Source organism: Dipodomys ordii, unplaced genomic scaffold (assembly GCF_000151885.1).
Source record: "Dipodomys ordii isolate 6190 unplaced genomic scaffold, Dord_2.0 Scaffold13, whole genome shotgun sequence".
Lineage (NCBI taxonomy): Eukaryota > Metazoa > Chordata > Mammalia > Rodentia > Heteromyidae > Dipodomys > Dipodomys ordii.
Genome location: NW_012267229.1, coordinates 8913149 through 8929306, shown reverse-complemented (window position 1 = coordinate 8929306; position 16158 = coordinate 8913149). Strand labels below are relative to the sequence as shown.

Here is a 16158-nt window from a genome sequence, read left to right as displayed (position 1 = left end):
CTTCGTCCACCTGACTGCCCACCTCCTTTCCTCTGCGCACCCAGACTCTGGGACTGGCGTACATTTCCGCCTGCCTGCCGCCTTCCGCCGCCCTGGGGGCTGCTTGGTGACGTCAAGGCCGAGCGAGGGGGCGCCTCCTCCTGGCTCTTAGCCACACCGGGCCTGGCGGCCCCCACCTACCCTTTAAAAGAGCCAGGCCTGCGACAACCGCGCCACACCGCGGGGATCAGGACGCACGGCCGGTTTCTCCATCTCCATCTCCATCTCGCCTTTTCTCCTGCACCCTGCCTCGCTGGTCCAGCCGATCCAGCCCGTCCCGCTGCAGCCTCTTCCTGCTAAGGTGCAGGTTTCAGGCGACCCGGCCATGCAGCCGACCGTGTTGCTCAGCTTCCTGGGAGCCGCGCTGCTGGCCGGTGAGTGGGCGCCCAGGGCCGTTCAGCACCAAGGACAGCGCAGGTCTCCATCCTCCCTGCAGATCCCCGCAGCAGCAGGCGGGGAGGTTGGAAAGAGGCGGGTTGAGTAGATTTGTCCTTCTTGAGGCGCTTCATTCTTCCTTGGGTGTTTCCCCTTAGCCTTGCCCACCTCCTCCCTGCCCTCGTTGACTTGGAAAAAGTCAGAGGGCTCCTCACCTAACCCAGCAGAGTGGCTGTGTTTTCATATCTGAGTTTTCCTAGCATTTGCAAGGAAATCCACATTCCCAAGGAAACTCGCATTTGATGCTCACTTCTAAGATGCCATGCTTTCTACCCTAGTCCGGAGAGAGCTTGTTACCGTGTGCTTGACTTTCTATAGCCAGGTGGACTGCACCAGGGCAGGAATACATGGAGTATGGCACTAGGTGGCCCTTCATCTTTTCAGCTGTTATTATTGTTGTTTTATAGACATGAAAAAGTAAAACTGAGCCTCATATATATATATATATATATATAATTTATTTTTCTTATTGCTTTTGTATGTGTGCATTGTGTACATAAAGTAAAGGTTAATGTATTTCTGCTTTGTAGTTCCACATCTGGAGAGGTAATTTTACATTCAGACTAATACGTGTTTATGTGACAAATGGAAACTACACTAGGTATTTTGAGTTTTGCACTCTAGGAAAACAACCAGAGTATAAAATAACTACAAAAAGGATTGCTAGTGTACTTCAAAACTGCTCTAGTCAAATTGAGAGGGTGAAATTTAAGTAACAGCTACTAGTTTCTCTTTGCATGAAAGATTGTGGCATTAGTCTTTCACACTAAAACTCAAAGCAAGGCTTTCGAAGAGGTGTGTGTGTGTGTGTGTGTGTGTGTGTGTGTGCGTGTGTGTGTGTAAGTAAAAGCCCTATGAGTATTGAGACTATTTATTAAGAAGTACATATTACCACCATTAGGTTAAACTAAAGGCTTTCTTTGGTCATTTTAATGAGCTATAGAAAATTGTTTTAAGATTGAGATTCCTAACTGGAACCAATCCATTTCCATGAGTATTTGTCTTATTGACAGCAGTCATGGGATCAAAAATATTGAATCAAAGTGAAAACCAATAGTGATTTCTTTCATGTAAACTATGCTAAAATTGTTGCCATTCTTAAAATTATTAATAATGTCCTCAGTTTAATTAAAGACAACTTAATGAATCATTGATAATTAGAGTTTTCTGATCAAAATGTTTCTAGAATAGAATTGCATAAGGGCTAAGTCTGTTCTATATATTGTGTTGTAAACCACAAATGTTACAGACCAATGTGGTAGTTAACCATAGTAAGAAAATACAGGTATCTCATCTATGAGATTATTTAAATAAAGGTTCATATTTTAACAGCAGCTATTAAAGCATAAGATGCAGCCTTTTAAAATGTAGAACTTATACTCTGGTTTTCATTCAGTTTGCATAAGTCTTTTTACCTTTTTTAAAAAATATATAACTTGGTGGTTTATAGTATATTCACAGGCTGTATAATTATCACCACTACCAAATTTCAGAACTTTTTCTTTCCATTTAAAACTTTTATTTTTGTCGGTCATGGGGCTTGAACTCTGGGCCTGGGCACTGTCCCTTAGCTCTTCAGCTCAAGGCAAGCTCTCTACCAATTGAGCCATAGCTCCACTTCTGGTTTTCTGGATGATTTATTGGAGATAAGAGTCTCATGGACTTTACTGCCCCGGCTGGCTTGGAACCACGATTCTAAGATCTCAGTCTTCTGAGTAGCTAGGATTACAGGTGCCTGGCTAAACATTTTATTATTATTAAGTGGTAATACAAACTGATTACAATTCCATATGCCAAGGTGTGTGTGTGTGTGTGTGTGTGTGTGCATGCATGCGTGCGGACGCTTGCTGGGGCTTGAACTCAGAGCCTGGGTGCTGTTCTTGGGCTTTGTTTTTCCTCAAAGTGCTGCTCTACTACTTGAGTCATGGCTCCACTTCCAGCTTTTTGGTAGTTAACTGGAGATAAGAGTGTCAAAGACTTTCCTGCCCTGGCTGACCTCGAACCAGGATCCTCAGCTCTCAGCCTCCTGAGTAGCTAGGATTATAGTTGTGAACCACCAGCATCTGTCTGGATATTTTTATTGCCCCAGAAGGATACCCCATTCAGAAGCTACATTCTCATTCCCTCCTTCCCTAACTTCTGAAAATGAAATATGTTGGTCATCAAGTAGAGTTGGTTATTTAGCAAAATCATAGGACTGGGAGAAATCATCTAGTCCATTTTCTATTCTTTAGAGCTTCTAAAGGGAGATCTATAATCTTCTGCAGCAACTGCTGTGCACTTTAAAAATTAATATGAGTGAAGTAGCCATACTAGATCCATGTTATACTTTTTTTGCGGGGGGGGTCCGGTCATGGCACCTGAACTCTGGGCCTGGGCGCTGTCCCTCAGCTTTTCAGCTCAAAGCTAGCGCTCTACCACTTGAGCCACAGCGCCACTTCCGGCTTTTTTCTTTTTGCTTATGTGGTGCTGAGGAATCGAACCCAGGGCCTCTGGCATGCAAGGCATGCGCTCTACCACTGAGCCACCTTCCCAGCCCCTCCATGTTATACTTAGTAGGATGGTTTCCATCAATCCAGACCTGGCCTGACCTTCATTTTAGGAGGAATTTGGGAGCCTTTGTAACTTATTAACAAAAGACCTTGCTTAACCTGTTCACACCTATATTTTCATTCTGGGGTGAAACCTCAATACACTTATGAAATATTAATACTTTAGAAGTTATTCTCAGATTTATGTTATTATATTTTATTGCGTTAGTCCTGGAGCTTGAATGCAGGGTCTGGGTACTGTCTCTGAGCCTTTTTGCTTAAGGCTAGTACTCTACCATTTGAGCCACAGCTACAATTTTGGCTTTTTGGTGGCTAATTGTAGAAAAGAGGCTCATGAAATTTCCTTCCCAGGCTCGCTTCAAACTGTAATCCTCAGATCTCAGTCCCCTGAGAGCTAGGATTATAGGTGCACAACTCAGTGCACAACTCAGATTTACCAAATTCTTTAGTAATTTTTGTATCATATGATAATTTCATTTTTAACACAAGCAGTATCCTTTTTACTGGAGTGGCAATCAGATGTTGCATCAAGATGAACATGTTGCCTATATAAGTAAACCCTAGTTTCTTTCCATCAAAAAGAATCTGAAACTGGGTGCCAGTGGCTCATGCCTGTAATTCTGGCTACTCAGGAGGCTGAGATCTGGGGATTGTAGTTGGAAGACAGCCAAGGCAGAAAACTCAAATCTCCAATTAACCACTCAAAACAACAGGAAGTGGAGCTGTGGCTCAAGTAGTAGAGTGCTAGCCTTGAGCAAAAGAGCTCAGGGTGAGGACTCAGGCCCTGAGTTCAAGTCCCACGAGAGAGAGAGAGAGAGAGAGAGAGAGAGAGAGAGAGGGAGAGAGAGGGAGGGAGAGGGAGAGGGTGAGAGAGAGGGGAGGGAGGGAGGGAGGGAGGAAGGGAAGGAGGGAGGGAGGGAGTGATGGTATAGAGAAGATCCTTGATTGGGCTATTCTGTAATAAATGTGAGCTTCAATTTGTCTAGGATAACAACAGAAAATTTTCTCTGCTCATTCTGATAACTATTAATACCTTGGCAATATGAGGGGAAAAATTACCTTTTACATTTTTGAAAAGAAGAGAGAAGTAATTCTATTACTAAGGAAGTTTTACTAAAGCTGGATTTTATTTTTTTTAAAGCTAGATTTAAAAAAAAGCAACTTTTACTTTCTTGTGGGTGAGGGTGGTCATTCTCTCTTAGTCCTTTCTTTCCTTTCTTTCTTTTTTCTTTCTTTTTTCCTTCCTCTCTTTCTTTCTTCCTTTCTTTCTTTGTGCTAGTCCTGGGGCTTGACCTCAGGGCCTGAGCATTGTTGCTGAGCTTCTTTCACTCAGGACTAGCACTCTACCACTTGAGCCACAGCACCACTCCAGGCTTTTTCTGTGTATGTGGTACTGAGGAAATTGAACCTGAGGCTTCATGCATGCTAGGCAAGCACTCTACCACTAAGCCACATTCCCAGCCCATCTCCTAGTCATTTCTTTCCAGAGAATTGTATAGATTTCAGATGAAATGGGTCAGCTCTAAAGTGAGCACATTCTTGAACAACAGATATTTGACACATTAAGAAATAGCACCAAGTATTAGAACCTGGATGTCAAAAGTTGGTCACTCAGATCTTGCCTGAGCTGTATTTTAGAAGGAACTCCAGGTCTCCATAGCATGTACGTCCTTCTCAAACATTTTTTATGGGTATTGGGGCTTGAACTCTGGGCTTGGGCACTGTCCCTCAGCTCTTCAGCTCAAGGCTAGTGCTCTACCACTTGAGCCACAGAGCCCCCTTCCGGCTTTTTCTGCTTATGTGGTACTGAGGAATCGAACCCAGGGCCTCATGCATGCAAGGCAAGCACTCTACCACTGAGCCACCTTCCCAGCCCCTCAAACATTTTTCAAAGGTCTGAATGGGCTGGAAAATTTGGGGCATCTTCAAACACTTGGAATAAATCCAAGGCTATGCTTTGTATAAGGAAAATTTTGTAAAGTGAGAAAATTAAATAGATGTTTTATGTCTATGTCAATCCCTGTGATACATGTTTGACTGGGGGTGGGGGTAGTAGCTGTTTGAAGAGGAGTGGAGAGCAGAGCATTTTGGGAAAGAAGGCTCCGTTGCTGGTCATAAATTGCATGTGAGTAGCTTCTGAGTCTGATGGCTGAGGGTTTGCTCTTTCCCAGCTAGTTCTTATTTTGTTGCAGGGACTAAAACTAATTTCTTCCACACGTTTCTTTCTCTGTATTACCAGTTGTGTATTCTAGGGAGTGCCAGCATTGTGGAGCTGGACCTGCAGATAAATGCTTTTGAGTTTCTGTAAGGGAAAGGGCTGAGACAAAGCAAAGTCAAGGTGAAAGATAAACAACAACAACAAAAGAAGCAGCATGGAGAAAAAAAAGGTAACAGTGGAAGATTACAATCATCTGCAGCATTTTCTAAGCCAACCAAGGCACTTCAAATGCTGTTTTAGATCAGGCAGAGTATCATTCAATTTGAGGGAAATAAATTAATTTTTTCTTTTATTACAGTCTTATGAGCCAGTTGCTGAACACCAATTTGCATATATTACAAACTTGAGGATGTTCCTAGGAAGACTTGATTCCTCCCGTGTTCTGAGCATGCTTGTAGACAATGTAGGGGAGGAGAAACATGGCATTCATTCAGAGGTAGCAAGCTTGTTTAGGCAAAGGTGTTGGGTAAAGATCCCAGTAATCAATTATTGAATAACCATATTTTCATAAAGTTAGTCAACGCAGTATATTATCTTGAAAACAGGGATAGGTGGAGGATTCAAATCTGTACCTTTTTGGGGTAAGTAGAGTAAAAGGATATATGAGCACTCCCTAATTCCAGCTAGATTTTTAAACTTTCTTTCTCTTTCTTAGTTTTTTTTTTCTTTCTTTCTCCTTCCTTCTTTGTTGGACTGGGGTTTAGTCTAAGGGCCTTGTGCTTGATAGGCAATCTGCTACTTGAGCTATGCCTCCAACCCTCTATTTAGAGTCTTTTTTAAAAAAATTATTGAAAGTTAACATGTAGAAAAGTGCACAGATCACAAAAACACAGCTTAATGAATTTCGCACAAATTTAAGATGCCTTATGTAGCCAGTAATGGGATAAGGAATGGTGCTACCAAAACCCAAGAAGCTCCTTTTGTGTGTAGACTATGTTTAATTTATACTGAGGGGAATGGCACTGTGGCTTAAGTGGTAGAGAGCTAGCCTTGAGCACAAAGAGGCTTCAGGACAGCACCCCGGTCCTGAGTTCAAGTCCTGGACCAGAAGAAAAAAAAGTCACTTAATTTATACTGAGTGTAAGACAGCACTCATTTCTGAAAATGCTTAAGACAATGCCATGTCTATGTGTGCATGTGTGTATGTTTATGCATTTGTGTATGTGTAACTGGGGCGATTCTGGCCACTGAGCAGAGTTCATGTGAACGCTACTCCCTTCTGACTCTTCCCACTCCTCCAAATAATGCAGAGTGCTTTTGTGAGTTTGCTTCCCATGGTATCCAAAATTCAACTCAAGCTGTTTTCCATTTCTTCTTCCTCAAAGCTGTCAATTCCGTACCAGTGGATAATGGGAGCCACAATGAAGAAATGGTAAGCTGAAATGGCAACCTAGACATTGTATCTACTCTAGATTCTCCCACTCCTTATGACATATCAACCATACACACCCTGTGGTCTGAGAATGTCAGGTTTTCACCCCTGAGAGAACAGAGGTGAAGAATGCCCCTCCTGCACTGAGCTCCCATATTCTTCCTAGAGGATTTAGTGCCCCCTGTGGCTAGCTGTGTCCTCACAGCATTTTCCTTCAGACCCACTCAGAAATGAGTGCTCATTTCACTTTTCCAGAGTACCAAAACATGTTGTTGTCTTACATCATCTGTGCAGTGTTTTGGAGCCTTCAACATGGCCCTATAAGTCTGTGTCCTTGCTCTAAAGATCCTACAGATCACATAATCAAGCCTCCCCCCCCCGATAAGAGCTCTAGGTAGTGTTGCATTCCAATGACACTAGCTTTCCCAATCTGCCATTGTGTTTTCCCCTAGGTCACTCGCTGTATCATTGAGGTCCTCTCAAATGCCCTGTCCGAGTCCAACATCCCATCTATCACCCCTGAATGCCGGCAAGTCCTGAAGAACAGTAAGTGTCCCCTACCTTTGTCCCTGTAGTGACTATCTCCTTCTCTCTCCATTTCACCTACAAATGAACCCCAAGAGCTTAATGCTGTAGAGATGGTCTTGATTGATTGGACTTGCAACTAGAGAAACAGAGATATGACTTTAATCCCTGCTCTACTACTTGGTAGCCATGTGACCATGAGTCTCTGGGCTAATTTCTTCAACTTGGGCCATTTTTCCAATAAAATGAAGAGGTTGAGCTCAATGCTGGTCTTGGTTTCATCTTGTGAATTTCCAAAACACGCCTTCCTTTGGGTGAGTGGAGTTATAGGAATTGCCTCTTCTTTTGCCTCAACTCCTATGACAATGAGAAATCGGAGACTTATAAATGTGATTTGAAAATGTCTAGACTGTTTCAATGGCAGATTAGTGAATATACCTTAATGCAGAACATTAAGGGACACCAGGAGTTCCAGGTCTGAGGACTGGTAAGGGTTCAGAGCGGAATCCCAGCATTGCAAAGAGTCAGACAAATGGCCTTCTGAATTTACACCAGGATTTTTCTCTGCTTTTAAAGAGCCTCTGTTGAAACAAATTTGAATGATGCTATACACAGTAGGCATTGAGAGCTCTATGTTGAGATTAGTTGAATAAAACTATATTGTTTCTCATACACATGAATTTAAGAAAAGTTCAGAAAACACTATTCTTTTCAACAGCCTTTCTCTGCTTTTAAATTTGCAGCCAGGTTCAGAACAATGGACATTTTTTTCTTTCTTTGCACCTTAAAAAATCTCTCATTATGTGGGGTGCAGTAACTGATACCTGTAATCCCAGTTACTCAAGAGGGATCACAATTTGAGGCAAAGAAAACCAAAACATTAGCAAGTTTCCATCTTAACAACTCAGTCCAGCATAGTGATGTACACCTGTTATTACAGCTATAAGGAGTCATAGGTAGGCTCATGGTCTGAGGCTAGCTCCTGCCCTCTTCCCCAAAAGTGAAACCCTATGTGAAAAATAACTAAAGCAAAAAGGGCTGGAGGTGTGTCTCAGAGTTTAGAGCATCTTTCTAGCAAGGATGAGGCCTTGGGTTCAACCTCTAGTACCCTCAACGCTCCACAAAAAATACTTGTATTGCAAGACAGCATTCTCTTGCTAATGCTATACACTTCCATGTATAAAATGATAGTAACAAGTATTAACAATTGGCCCAATGAGTAACCATGGGCGCTTCGGGGTAATAATTATAACTGTGGAAGGCCTGAGCTAGTGGGGCCTTCATAAAAGTGAACGGAAATGCTCCTTTCACTTACAGGCAATACCTCTTTCTGGATTTTTCCCCAACTCCCTTAGTCAGCCATTATAGGAAGGGAGAGCAGAGTGGATCCCCAACAGAGAGTAAAAGCTGCTCTGCTGGGTGAATCATTTTGCTCTGTCCTTTTCCTTTTCTTTGTTTACCAGATGGGTGCAAAAGCGAGGGGCTGTCATGTAAAGTCAACAAATAACCAAGCTCACTTAGGAAACATGGCTCACTTTCCTGTCCAGGTTGGCTTTGTACCATGATCCTTAGATCTCAGCCTGCTGGGTAGCTAAGATTACAGGTGTGAGCCACTGGTGCCTGGGTTAATCCAATTCCTCAACAGATAGACGATCTCTTTGACCAAGGATAGGCTGGTCACCTTCTCAGCATAATATGGACAAAAGGTGCATTTTCCCCTTTTAACTTGAAAGCGAGGGTTTTCTGGCATCTTGGGTTTACAGATGGACAATAACTTTGTGCTGCTAATCATAGCCCTTTTCCAATCTTACCTGCCAGGGCTTGAAGCTAAATTTAGGAGAAAGTGTTAAGCCTCAAGCACAAGCTGCTACAGGCAGTACACATTTAACTGGAAAAAAATAAAATAAAAATACTTTTCTCTCCTGACACTTAAGATCTTCACGTACCAGCAGACTGTAGAAAGAGGCCATGTGGCTGTAGTCCCTGGAGGCTGAGATCCTGTCTGTTTAGCTCTCCGTCCGCTAACTGAGAATGACATCAGCATCTGCCTGAGTTATTTATGGTTGCTATGACAAATATAGACCAGGTGGCTTAAACAACCAGCATGCATTTCTCACAGTTGTAGAGGCTGATGTTCAAGATCAAGGTCTCCAGTAACGGCCCACTTCCTGGCATATAGACAGCCACCTTCCCCATTGTATCCTCATGTGTATCCTCTCTCAAGTCTCCTCTAGCCAGGGTACCAGTGCCGTCATGAAGGCTCCTTTCTCATGACCTCAGTATTTTCCCAAGGCCTTACCTCCTAGTAACATCACATTTAGGATTAGGACATCTGCATATGAATGTAGGGAGGGGACACAGTCACAAAGCTCCTCCCACCCTGCCTACCTGTGCCCACCTGGCGAGGAGGGCCAATGTTGCCTACATTGTCATGGACACAGAGAGTGTGACAGCCCTTGGGTATGTGGAAGGTCAGGAACATTTCTGTTGCTTTGTAAATGTGAAGATGTTATTATCACACCAGGCCAGGCTTTAATCAGAGGTACATACAACCCAGTATCTCTCAGACATTTTTATAAAACCAAACAATTTTCTTCTGTTTTGTAAATCTCAGCCTCAGTATGACTCATCGCACCAGTCAACAAAAATAAAAGAACTACAAAGACAATTTCAAATTTTCCAGTGGCTAGATGTAAGAAGTAAAAGGACATAGGTACAATTAATTTCAATCATCTATCTCATTTGCAGCCAACATATTTTATTTAATATAATTTTATATAACCCATCTCTTAATAACATGTTATCTAGTAGATTCAAAATATTAGCAGTTCAACATGTAACCAATACCAGCAAATTATTGAAATATTTCACGTTCTATTTTCCATATGAAGTCTTGGCAATCTGGTGTATCTATTTTAGGATGTTGATATTGTTGTTTTTGTTGGTCTTGGGGTTTGAACTCAGGGCCTAGGCGCTGTCCCTGCACTCTTTTGCTCAAGGCTAGTGCTCTGCCACTTTGAGCCATAACTCCACTCTCTAGGGTGTATCTTACCTGCAGAGCAGGTCTCAGTTTGTACCAGACACAGCATCAAATGTTCCATAAACACTAGGACTATGGGCTCCCACAATGGATGGTGAAGATGTAGACTCATTGCTGTCAGAGGCCTTGGCTTCAGGCCTTCTCTCTGAGCTTGGTGAGATAAGATTAAGTCCAAGCTCTCTCGATTAATTATGGAGCCAGTGCTAACTGTACATCTTCTTTTATGGGGTGCCCTTGAGTTGAGGATTTAGTAAAGGAGCTACTGATATTTGGGAAAAGATGGAAGGAAGCGGCAAAATGTCAGCTATACCATCTACTGCTGACTCATGAAACACAAAGGTAACTCAGTATACTAAAGTTCATCCAATGTAGATAAAAACAAGAGGAGTGGATTGGTCCTGAGTAAAAGAAGAAAGGGTCCTTTCCATTGTTTGAAGTTCCTTGGGGAAGAAAGATAAACCTCATCACCAATTACAGTCATGCATTGCTTGATGATAGAGTAGGTTCTGAAAAGTGCATCTTTAGGCTATTTGGTTGCTGCATAAACATCATACTGAGTACTTCCACAAAGATGCCTATGACATCACAAGTGATACAACCTTATGGGACCACTATGGGAAATGTATTCCATTGTTGGCTGAGCCATCAGTGTGCAGCTCTTGATGGTACTAAGTAATATTTTATAGCTGGGTTAAATCTATACTGTTGATTGGATGATACAGTTTGATAAACAAATAATTAAAATTTGAATCCACCTTTGAATCTTAATCTCCATTTTGGCTACTTAAATTTTTTATTTTTATTTTTTTGCCAGTCCTGGGGCTGGAACTCAGGACCTGGGCTCTGTCCCTGAGTCTCTCTGTGCTCAAAGCTAGTGTTCTACCATTTGAGCCACAGCACTACGTCTGCCTTTTCTGTTCATGTGCTACTAAGGAATTGAACCCAGGGCTTCATGCATTCTAGGAAAGCACTCTACCACTAAGCCACATTCCCAGCCCCTTGGCTACTTAACTTCATTTAGCTGAATTACAGTTAGAGCCATTCACATACTAGCCACGCTAAATATGGAAAGAATAATAGAGAATTACAATACTTTTGAGTTCTCAAGTTCTTCCTTCTCTGGAAAAAAAAAAGAGGAGATAGAACTGGATAAATTCTATGATTTCTTCTGGTCTAAAATTCATACATCTATATGTGGATTTCAACTTGATCATGAACAGTCCCAATTAGAGATGCTGATTAGGTATTAGGTAAATCTACAAATAAGGATACAGCCAAAGAGCTAGCATTTGCTTTTTAATTTTTAACTTTTTAAAATCTTTGCCTATTCTGGGGCTCAAACTCTGGGTTTAGACACTGTCCCTGGGCTCCTTTTTGCTCAAGGCTAGAGCTCTATTACAAGACACAGTGCCACTTCTGGCTTTTTCTGTGGGTAATTGGAGATAAGAGTTTCACAGACTTTCCTTTCTGGGAAGCCTTCAAATCACAATCCTCAGATCTCAGACTCCTGAGTAGCTAGGATTACAGACATGAGCCGCCAGCACCTGGCCAAACCATCTGCTATTCAAAGGTATCAGAATATAGTCTCTATAACTTAAAAAAAGTATCTTAACAATTTCCACTGTCCTCAGGATTTGCAGTGATTAGCTAGCTGGTATTTGTAGAATCACAGACTTTATGAAGTTATATTTTTATTGTAGGTGGAAAAGAAGTCAAAGACAAAGAGAAAAGTGAAAATGAAAACACCAAGTTTGAAGTAAGATTGTTAAGAGACCCAGCTGCGGCCCCCAAAGCCCAGGAGCCAGCTGGTAGAGAGGAAGCAGCAGCCCCAGGGGAGGAGGACACTCAAGGCCAGACAAAGGCAGACATGGGAAAGTGGGCAGAGGGAGGGGGACACAGCCAAGAGGTGATGGATAAGCACCAAGGGCACCCCTACCCCTCTGCTAGCCAAGTTTCCAAAGAAGCAAATACTCACCATTCTGAGGGAGAGGACGGGAAGGAAGAAGAGGGAGGAGACTACCAGCAAGGGTTGTTCCGTGAAGATGTCAGTAAAGGGAAACAGCCTGAAGAGCCGGGAGAGGTGCAGAAAACCTTTCTCAGCAACAGAAACCAGGCTACAGCTAAGCAAAAAGAGGAGCTGAGGATCAGATCAGATTCATACTCTGAGAAGACACACAGCAGAGAGGAGAGCAGCCAGGAGAGTGGAGAAGCCACGAGGAGCCAGGAGAAACATCCTGAAGAGTCTAACAGCCAACTCCAGAGCAAGGAGGAATCGGAGGAAAGCGAGGAAGACGCTACCGCTCAGGTGACCAAGCGACGCACGAGGCCTAGACACCACCATGGGAGGAGCAGGCCGGACAGGTCCTCTCAAGAAGGAAATCCTCCCTCGGAGGAAGGAGGACCTGCCCTGGAGGGATTTGAGGAGGCCAATGTGGGCCCAGCCCATTTAGGGGAAAAGAGGGAGCACCATTCAACCCATTACTGGGCTTCAGAGGAAGAACCCAGATATGAGGATCTGGAGAGAGCACACTATAGAGGCAGAGGAAGGGAGGAGTACAAGGCCCTGAGGCCTTACAGCGAGGAGAGCCAGGAGGAGGAGGACAAGAGAAATCATCCCAGTTCACAACTTGAAAACATGGCACATGAATATGGTAAGGAAAGTGAAGAGGAGAAGGCATATGAGGGGATAAAGGGATACCATCACAGAGGCAGGGGAGCGGAGCCAGGCTCCTATTTGACTCCTCACACCAGAGAAGAGAAAAGGTTCTTGGGTGAAGGTCGTCACCATGTTCAAGAAAGCCAGATGGACAAGGCAAGAAGATATCCCCAAAATGAATGGCAAGAGCAAGGAATTGATTATCTCAATTACGGTGAGGAAGGAGCCCCAGGGAAGTCGGAGCCACAGGAGGACCTTCTGGAACAGAAAGGAAATCGGGAGGAAGCTAGGCTTCAAGACAAATGGTCTGGCTCTCCACATACCACTGAAAAGAAAAAGAGATTAGGGGCCCTCTTCAACCCATACTTTGACCCTGCCCGGTGGAAGAGCAGCCGTTTTGAGAGAAAAGACAACATGGATGACAATTTCTTTGTGGGTGATGAGGACAATGCACTGACCTTGAATGAGAGGAATGTATTCCCAGAATACAGCTATGATTGGTGGGAGAAAAGGCCCTTCTCAGAGGATGTGAATTGGGGATATGAGAAGAGAAGCTTTGCTCAGGCCCCCAAATGGGATCTGAAAAGGCAGTATGACCGAGTGGCTGAGCTGGACCAGCTCCTTCACTACAGGAAGAAGTCAGATGAATTTCCCGACTTCTATAACGTCGAGGAGCAGATGGGAACACTCCAGGAAGCAGAAAATGAAAAGGACAGGGCTGACCGAAGAGTTCTGACAGAGGAGGAGGTACAGTATGGGGATTCTGCTTAAGATGAACTTACCATGGTCAAAGAGAATATGTTTTGTTCAATGTTATCTGATACTGATGGGGAGGAATGGGTGGGAATTTATAACCATGAAAATGTAGCCTTAGCGGGGCACCAGTGACTCACGCCTGTAATCCTAACTACTCAAGAAGCTGACATCTGAGGATCGTGGTTCAAAGCCAGCCCAGGCAGGAAGTCTGTGAGACTCTTATCTCCAATAAACTACTCAGAAAAAGCTGGAAATGGTGCTGTGGCTCAAGTAGTAGAATGCTAGCCTTAAGCACAGAGAGGCTCAGGGACAGAGTCCAGGTCCTGAGTTCAAGGCTCAGGACTGACAGAAAAAAAAAAAAGTACAGACCACCGCTGGAGTTGATTTCCACCTATTTCTCCTACCTGTCTCTTAGCCTCATCTGCATATCACCTGGAGAGCTTGGCTAATGACTGTGTCTGAGATCTCCTAGAGCTTCTGTCTAAGAAGACAGTGAGCACAGAGAGTTATGTGTGTGTTGGGGGGGAAGGGGGTTGAACTCAGTGCCTAAATTCTGTCCTTTAGCTTTTTTCACTCAAGGCTGCCTCTCTACCATATGAGCCACAGCTCCAATTTCAGCGTTTTGCTAGTTAATTGGAGCCTTTTTTGGTCTGGGCTGGCATCTAACCATGATTCTGAGATTTCAGCTTCCTGAATAGGCTGATTATAGGCTTGAGCCACTAGCCCCCTGAATAAAGCATGGAGATTTTTTTTTTTTTAAGATTCTGGGTGATTCTTACTGTTCTGTCAAGGTGGTCTGGTGTCTTCCCCTTGATCATTTGAATGTCACTGTCTCCCATGGCTGGGTGAATAACTGATATAAAAGTATGATAGCCAGGTGCTGGTGGCTCATGCCTGTAATCCCAGCTACTCAGGAGGCTGAGATCTGAGGCTTATGATTCAAAGCCATCCCAGGCAGGAAAGTCCATGAGACTCCTGTTTCCAGTTAACTACCAGAAAACCAGAAATGGCACTGTGGCTCAAGTGGTAGAGCTCTTGCCTTGAGCTGAAGAGCTCAGGGACAGTGTCCAGGCCCAGAGTTCAAGCCCCACAACTGACAAAAAACCAAAAAACAAAAAAGTGCCAATACTGTGGCTCAAACCCTGAATCTCAACCTTTCTTTTGCTCATAGCTGGTGCTCTCCCACTTGAACCACACAGTTCCACTCTAGCATTTTGCTGCTGCCCTGGAGATAGCAGTGTCTTGGATTTGTCTGTCCTGGCTGGTTTTGAACTGTGATCCACAGATCTTAGCCTTCTGTGTAACTAGGATTATAGACATGAGCCACCAGTGTCTGGCACTTTGGCCTATTTTTATTGGCTTGTGTCCTACTATAATCAGAAACTGACCTCTGGGAGAGAGCTGTTCTTAAATAATGATTTTTCCAACTAGTGATGTTGGTTGATCTCCAGAATCATGAGATTTCTATCCTATAAGTTTGTGGAGTGTGACCCAAGAACTAATTACTAATGAGTTCCTTTGGTATGCTGGGGTTATTGATGCTACTCGTGTAAGGGATCACACTTTGAAAACCCCTGATGTAATTTGACTCATGTAGCCTTTGATATATCTAAAATTTCCCCCATTTTTACTCATGGTCCTTCCAACTATAGCAAATAGATTGATCTGAAACCTTTTGTCTCCAATTTTGTTTTCTAGGAGAAAGAGCTTGAAAACCTGGCTGCAATGGACTTGGAACTGCAGAAAATAGCTGACAAGTTCAGCCAAAGGGGCTGATGTATGTTAGAGCAATGGAGCAATATTAAAAAGCAGCTCTCACTTTATCTATTTTCCACTACTACAATGAATGACACCATTTATTTAGCCAAAGGTAGAAAGTAGAACTTACCATTCATTAAATGTTTGACACAATTGGAAATGTCTTTTTTTTTTTTTGCCAGAATGCTATTGGGAATATGGATAGCATGACTTGTAGCATATTTTCTTGCAGAATACACATTAATAAGCTTGTGACAATGACTGCGCTGCTGTCTTTGAAAATACATTTGTCTCAGTTTGAAATAATAAAAGACTCATCTGAGACCAGAAGCTTCATGGTTCTTGGCTTCTTTTGGGCTAACTGGCTAACTTGGAGGGCTACTCTTAAGAGTAAATTTGGGCACTGGGGTTTGCTGGACTTTGGATGCATAATAGAAAAAAAAAAGCAACTTTTTGAAGTAGCAGAATGTTCAAGAAATAGAGATTAGGAAAAAAAATACTGCTTTTCCTAGGCTGAGACTAGATAGATTTGACTAACCTGTTTAAAAAAATTATCATGCCAGGTGCTGGTGGCTCATGCCTGTAATCCTAGCTACTCAGGAGGCTGAGATCTGAAGATCGCAGATCAAAGCCAGCCTGGGCAGGAAAAGTCTGTGAGACTCATCTACAATTAACCACCAGAAAACTGGAAGTGGCACTGTGGCTCAAAGTGGTAGAGTGTTATCTTTGAGCTGAAGAACCCAGGGCCAGCACCCAGGCGGAGTTTAAGCCCTACTACCGACACCTTCCTCCCCACCCCCAAAATGT

At 43.3% G+C, this 16158-nt stretch overlaps 1 protein-coding gene across 1 annotated transcript; it reads left to right on the top strand.

The window, feature by feature from the left end:
• The first annotated feature begins 364 nt into the window (after positions 1-364).
• Chgb (chromogranin B) lies at positions 365-15369 on the top strand. Its single transcript, XM_013010843.1, has 5 exons — positions 365-413; positions 6570-6616; positions 7069-7162; positions 11882-13584; positions 15292-15369. The coding sequence occupies exons 1-5, from the start codon at positions 365-367 to the stop codon at positions 15367-15369; spliced, it is 1971 nt and encodes a 656-aa protein (XP_012866297.1).
• Positions 15370-16158: the final 789 nt, after the last annotated feature.

Bases quoted from the DNA above. Each gene is read 5' to 3' on its own strand.
- Chgb (XM_013010843.1), top strand. From the start codon at position 365: ATGCAGCCGACCGTGTTGCTCAGCTTCCTGGGAGCCGCGCTGCTGGCC. The intron at 7,163-11,881 runs GTAAGTGTCCCC...TTTTTATTGTAG, and splicing joins CCGGCAAGTCCTGAAGAACA to GTGGAAAAGAAGTCAAAGAC. The intron at 13,585-15,291 runs GTACAGTATGGG...TTTGTTTTCTAG, and splicing joins GAGTTCTGACAGAGGAGGAG to GAGAAAGAGCTTGAAAACCT.